This window comes from Populus trichocarpa, chromosome 13 (assembly GCF_000002775.5).
Source record: "Populus trichocarpa isolate Nisqually-1 chromosome 13, P.trichocarpa_v4.1, whole genome shotgun sequence".
Classification (NCBI taxonomy): Eukaryota; Viridiplantae; Streptophyta; class Magnoliopsida; order Malpighiales; family Salicaceae; genus Populus; species Populus trichocarpa.
In genome coordinates, this window is record NC_037297.2 from 5,006,166 (window position 1) to 5,012,269 (window position 6,104).

The window sequence follows — 6,104 nt, forward strand, 5'->3', positions numbered from 1 at the left end:
CTCTTTTGGATAGCTACACTTCCTTCTAATCTTGGAAAGGCTTCTTCTCCATTGCACTGATGCCTTATCTTCCTTTCTTGTAATTGTAATCAAGGAAGTAGGCGCTAGGGCTTCTATTAGGCGAGAGCATCCCTTTCTATTTAGATATCTTCGAGTGCTGGATGAGTAAGGGCCCCGGTTCTTAGAAAGAGATTCGCGATTGCATCCTTCTTTCCATTTCTTGTCATCAAAGTATAAGTTCTACCTTCCGCTTGCCCTTCGATCCAGCTGCCCAAGCGCTCTTAATAAATTGCTATGAAAGATCTGTCTTCTTGTCTCACGAGTCCCGTGTTCTAAGGATGGTCTTCTTAAGGAAAGGAGAGGATTAAAGGTTACTTTAATAGAATGAGGGTTAGCGGTACATTACAGATCGTCAGGGAGAGGTTAGTCCTTCGTGTGAATGAATGAGAGAATTGACGATGGGAATAGCACTCAGAGGAGGTCACGAGGCTCTCATCTAAGTCTTTCGATTTCTTGTTTTCAACCTTTCTGGGCCTGGTTGTTACGATCTATGATAGAATGAGGGTGCCGCTGAGAGCCGTAAGTAGAGAATGTCCCAAGCAAGCAGTAGCCAAGAGCACTACCTGGAGCAGCCGGAGAAAGACCGGTATGCGTGGATAAGAGAAGAGATAGGCGCTCGTAGACTTCTTTCTGTTCTTTTTGGCTTCTTTTCTTGGAATGAGTAGGGAGCCTCCTATTAGATTATAGTGACGGTAATGGCTGATGCCTTAGAGGAAGGTAGTTGTAAGGGATGGAAAGCCTGGGTTAGAGGCTCATTCGATAAGATAAGGGAATTTTGGGACTAGATTGATTGAATCATGATTTTAGCTCATTTGGTTGGCAGAATCAGTCATAACAAAAGAGACTTCCGTCGAGTTCGAGCGGGGTCATCGACCATAGGCCGTCAGGATGAAAGGGAGTATAGTTAGGATATTACGCTCCTTGTCACCTAGAGCTGAGGGATAGGAATGTCGACCATAGGAATGGGATTTGCAGAGAGAGAGGGACTTAGTGAAAGGTATAGGTTCGCTTTAGGGCCTAGGACGGCTCCCCCGTAATTGATAAAGGAAGTGGATCAGCTTGCAACTTTGAATGAGCCTCTAAGCCTGCCTTTGACAAGTAAGCCTTCTCCTCTAAGTCTCTTCGCTTCCAGGGTTGCCCATTGGAAACCATCCCCAAGATCCATAAGCCATAGATGGAGCCAGAAGGAAGAGATGATCCGGCTTCGTTCTTTGTCTTCTCTTCTCTTTGGTAGTGGAGAGAGGTCGGGAGTATGGCTCCCGCTTTGAAGTGAAGGGATGGGAATTGAATTCTTTCTTTCCATAGCTCGTTCTATGGATTGCTATGAAAGGCGCCTGACGTCTTTCAATCGATTGTTGAGGCATTCTTTCTTCTACTAGTTCGGCCGGGATCTTACTACTTGGCTTCGAGAGTCCTCTTTTCTTCTTCTTTCTCTTTAGGATAGATCTCGTCTTTGATCCCTGGGTCTCTTATCTTAGCCCAGAGTCCCTGAACACTTGCCTTTCATAGAAGTAGAAAGATAGAGCCGCACAATATCCTTTCCTCTGTTCTGTCTTCCTCGACTTAGCAGCCAAGTCTTCTCTTACAAGTCTTGTCCCTCTTCTTATGTCATGGTCGAACTTCTCTTCGACCCCTTTCCTTTGGCCTTGCTTTTACCTTTCATGGAAACTGCATTTCATGATACTAGACATAGAAAGAATTGACTGATCGGTCACCAGTTAAAGGCCCGTCCCGTGCTCAGGTACCTGTTTCCATTCAAGGAAGGATCGATCTGGCAGCGTCAAGCAACGACTTCGGCTATCGAGTTTGAATCAAAGTGACGGGCAAGAAGCTCATTTGGTAGAAGAAGTCAGTGCATTTGGGAATTGACTTAGTCGACCGGGATCTGGAGTAGAGCTCCTGCCAGAAGACTTGCCTTTCATAATCCCAAAGGTATGCAATCTCCTAATGGAAGCCCTAAGTCTAGATTAGGCCCTACCTTTCATCAGTAGAAAGAAAGAGAGTAAGATGCTCTCGCCTCTAATAGAAAGAACTCTGCGATCGCCTATTGAGTCTGCTACTGCCCCGAGTGGGCTTGCTTGGTCCGGTCCTCCTCTTGGCTTGCTTAGCTCTTGGTACGGCTGATAGAACCCGGACTGTTGACTTGCATATCAATCAGTTCGAAGATCTCTTCCATCGCTCTTCCTATTTCTTCTAATCAAAGGTAGGGCGGAGGGCTTCTCGTGAAGAAATCTCGCCGACTAGACTTTACTAGAAAGAAATGAGAAGAAGAGATCGATTGCCTAAGGTCTTTCTACTTCTTGATGGTGAAAGGTAGTTTACTAACTCGACCCTTTGGAGATTGGTCCGCCGCTGTAATGCCATGGCCTATCTCTTTTCATTGATTCTAACATGGTCTAGCTCATTTGGTAGAATGAGTCCGAGAGCCCTGAAGTAGCTCCTCTTCGTATTTATTCATGCGTGACCATAGGCCGTCAGGCTCCTTGGTAGAGAGGTGTTACCAGGTAGTTGCCTTCATAATGCCTCTGTCTTTCTTTTCTTTAAAGCTGGATGGCTGCTGCCTGTCCACTTGCATTGATTCATGCCTTACCGCGGGCCCTGGTACGCTTCTTTTTTCTTGTTTCACTCCAATCTCGATCTGTCAGCTTCAGTTCTTTCTTCTTTCCTTTTCTTCTCATTCGATATATTATGTGCAATTAATGTTTTTGAATCATAAGTTAAAGTAAAAGTGTTAGTTGGTCGTTGTTCTTCCAAAATAGAAAATGGATTCATTTTTTTTACTATTTCTTTAAAAAAGAGTTGTCATATCTCGGTAATGGGGTCTGCTGATTCGGAATCACGCTCTGTAGGATTTGAACCTACGACATCGGGTTTTGGAGACCCACGTTCTACCGAACTGAACTAAGAGTGTTTTCTTATCACATCACAGTAGATACGACTGTACAGAAAAAAGGATGATTTTCTTACTTACCCAAAATTTGTATGCATATAGTCTCATTAAATAAAAGATTTTTTATGTCCAATTTGAATTGATCTTAATGGATTCCTCGTTACTGCCCAGAGGAGAAGGGTAGGGATGACGGGATTGGAACCCGTGACATTTTGTACCCAAAACAAGGGCCAAGCTGCGCTACATCCCTTTCAATTGGTCTACGGGTGTCATTGTAGAGAATACCTGCCCTGTTTTCCACATGGTTATTTCCTCTATCGAAATAAAATGTCTCTTGCCATTTCTTCTTTTTGGTCTTTTTTGTTTATATACTCATCATCATCCCGCCGCTCCTACCAACCAACGCTTACTTATATGAGATATGAGAAAAAAAAAGGGTTATTTAATTTAGAAATAATCAGCCCGCTCGGTTCCGCCCATTCCCGCTAGAAATAGTTGCATGCAAGAGAGATCCCAATTCTGTGTATGCGGCAAGCTTACTTAATGGAAAATACCGCCAGCTTCCACCCAGACAAAAAACGTGAGCGCCTAGTGCGAAAGGTTGCTTTACTAGAAAATATAAGGCGCGTTAGCGCTTTAGTCTAAGGGGCGGAGCGTCGAAGAAGCGAAGCGAGCCTAGAGTAGCAGCCTCTTATCTTACGTTTTTCAGGCCCCTTTACTTGATATTCTATTAGTAAAGCGCTAGCGCCCCTATAGAGTAAGGCTCTTCTGCTATCAATGAAACAAAAAAAAAAAGACAAAAACCCTTTTGTATAGATCGAGACTTGTAGCTTGATTCTTTACTCATTCCATACTGGGAATAATTGCAGGAAATCGTTCGATAACACTTCTTCCAATTTATCAATGATATCAGACTCCCGTGAAACTCTTTCAATGAAGTGAAGTTAATTCTTACAAAGCAAATAGCATTTCCTATTGATTTGTCCGACACTGGACTGGACCTATTCAGATTCTGAATTATCCGTCGCTACGCTGTTCCCAAGGACTAGCAAAATCGAAATAGCGAAATTCTTGGGTCATCTCAATGGGTTCAAAAACTACACGTTTCTCTGGATCATCATAGCGTACTTCCACATATCCACTCAGAGGAAGGTCTTTTCGTAATGGATGACCCTCGAAACCATAATCTGTTAATATACGGCGTAGATCCGGATGATTGATGAAAGAAACACCAAACATATCCCAAACTTCTCGCTCCCACCGGCCGGCTGATGGAAATAGACTGACTACCGGAAATATTCGTGTTACTTCGTCTGCACTGGTTTGTACACGAATGCGTGAGTTATACCGAGTACTAAGTAAATTATAGACCACTTCAAATCTTCGTTTTCGAGAGGGATAATCAACTCCGCAAATATCGATCAAAACTTGAACCCTTGTATAGGTATGAAATTTAAGAAAGCACAACAATTGAAATAGGTAATCCGAATTGGTATCAGATCTATTACCATGTTCCGATCTTTCCATTTTTTTGACCCATTTCTTGGGGAGAGTCTCCCAACTATATTTGAAAAAAGATTGGTTATCCATAAATAAAGATAAAGAAAGCTTTCTTGTAGTTCCGCTTCTTGCTCTAAAAATGAAGATGTCGGAAATCGCTTGGTCCAACCAAGAAAGACATGGGACTTTTGGGCGTCTTTTTCTTCTCTTACGAGATTTCGAGTTGGATGACGCCCCTAAAGGCCTTCTAAACTGTCTTTTCTACATGTTTACCAGGCATTGTCATTGAAGTAGGCAAGGCCAATCCATCTGTCAGCTTCTAGGTCAAAAGCTAGTAATATGTCTTTCTCGTCCTAAATTAAATAAGTACGAACTTCAATTGCGGCTTACGCTCTCGTTACAGGCAGATGAGAGGAAGGCACTTAAAGAACAGGTGGGCATATGGGTAACTCATATTCAGGTTATCCAGCTGGGAAAGAAATGGAAAAGCCTTTCCAGGCAAATCGAATAAGGTGGCAACCAAGTGCCCGTCTTGCTCCCCTTCTTTTGAATGGAATGGATTTCCTCTAATTTATCTGTTGTAGCTTCACCTAGTAAGGAGACTTGATTCTATTTCGCCTAAACTATTTATCTGCCCCTTTTAACCAAGGGTGCCAAAGGTATAAGACAAATCGAAGAACCTAATGGATCGAACTTTCTTATTTTTATAATGATAAAAGGATGTAGCCCCCATGTAAGAATCACTAGAAGTAAGCTAATTTCGGAAAGAGACTGTCCATTGCTGGATAGCTATCTCTGGCCCCTTGGTTCCTGTCTATGAGATGGCACGAGGCCGGAAGAAACCATTCCCCGCTTTTAGATAGGTGTCTCGATCCGTCGTTCTCGATCTCGTCCTACAATCGGCATAACAACTTCTCTTTCTTTCCTCTTCGAGCAGCACCTACTTATTCCACTTCAGAGGATACCTACTTTGCGAGTTAGCTCCTTGCTTGGTGAAAAGAAAGGGTTTTCCCTGACTTCATTCCTTCTTGCTTGGTTCGTGCCGGTCTACTTCTGCTAAAGGTACCTGCTATCGTTCAAAAACTCATCTTTTCTGTACACATCCATGGGCATAGAAAGGGAATTAAGCTTGTGTTGAAGGGGCTATCATTGAGAGGTCTTACCCTTCAAGGGGAGACTTGCTTGCCGGGGAGAAAGCTTCCCTAACGAGTCAAAAGTGGCGAAGCCATGTCTTCTCCTTCGGTTAAGCCTCGCTTAGCCAGGAATGGTAGCGAAGGAAAACAAGCCCTATACTGGAAGTGGTCAATCAGAGCTGGAAGGGGACCTCGTTCGGTGAGAAACCTAAGATTATATAAGTCTGAAGAAAGGTTTAGCACTTATTATTGTAACAGTATAAGGCTTATAAGAAGCCTTAAAAGTTAGACTATTATCATGCATTAGAGGTCGATTGTGCGACAATAGGCTTCTTTCACCGAAGGGAGCGATGGGATCCAGTTGCTTATGCCTTTAGTTAACAAGTTAACAGTGGACCATTCAATACTAGTGGCGCGAGGGGAGAGTGACAAGAGACCTGTTCCTATTGTTCTTCCGATTGTCGGTTCCGAATACAAAAGGTAAAAAGCAAGGAAAGGTAATGTCAATTGAAGCCAGGCCT

At 43.3% G+C, this 6,104-nt stretch overlaps 1 protein-coding gene and 1 non-coding gene across 2 annotated transcripts; both read right to left on the reverse strand.

Moving 5' to 3' along the window:
* Positions 1-2,897: 2,897 nt before the first annotated feature.
* On the reverse strand, positions 2,898-2,971 carry TRNAW-CCA (transfer RNA tryptophan (anticodon CCA)). Its single transcript has one exon. It is a non-coding gene; the product is annotated as a tRNA-Trp (tRNA).
* Positions 2,971-5,840, reverse strand: LOC127904179 (NADH dehydrogenase [ubiquinone] iron-sulfur protein 3). The gene has a single exon (XM_052446365.1). The coding sequence runs from the start codon at positions 4,538-4,540 to the stop codon at positions 3,968-3,970; it is 573 nt and encodes a 190-aa protein (XP_052302325.1). The 5' UTR covers positions 4,541-5,840; the 3' UTR covers positions 2,971-3,967.
* Between the last annotated feature and the right edge of the window lie 264 nt (positions 5,841-6,104).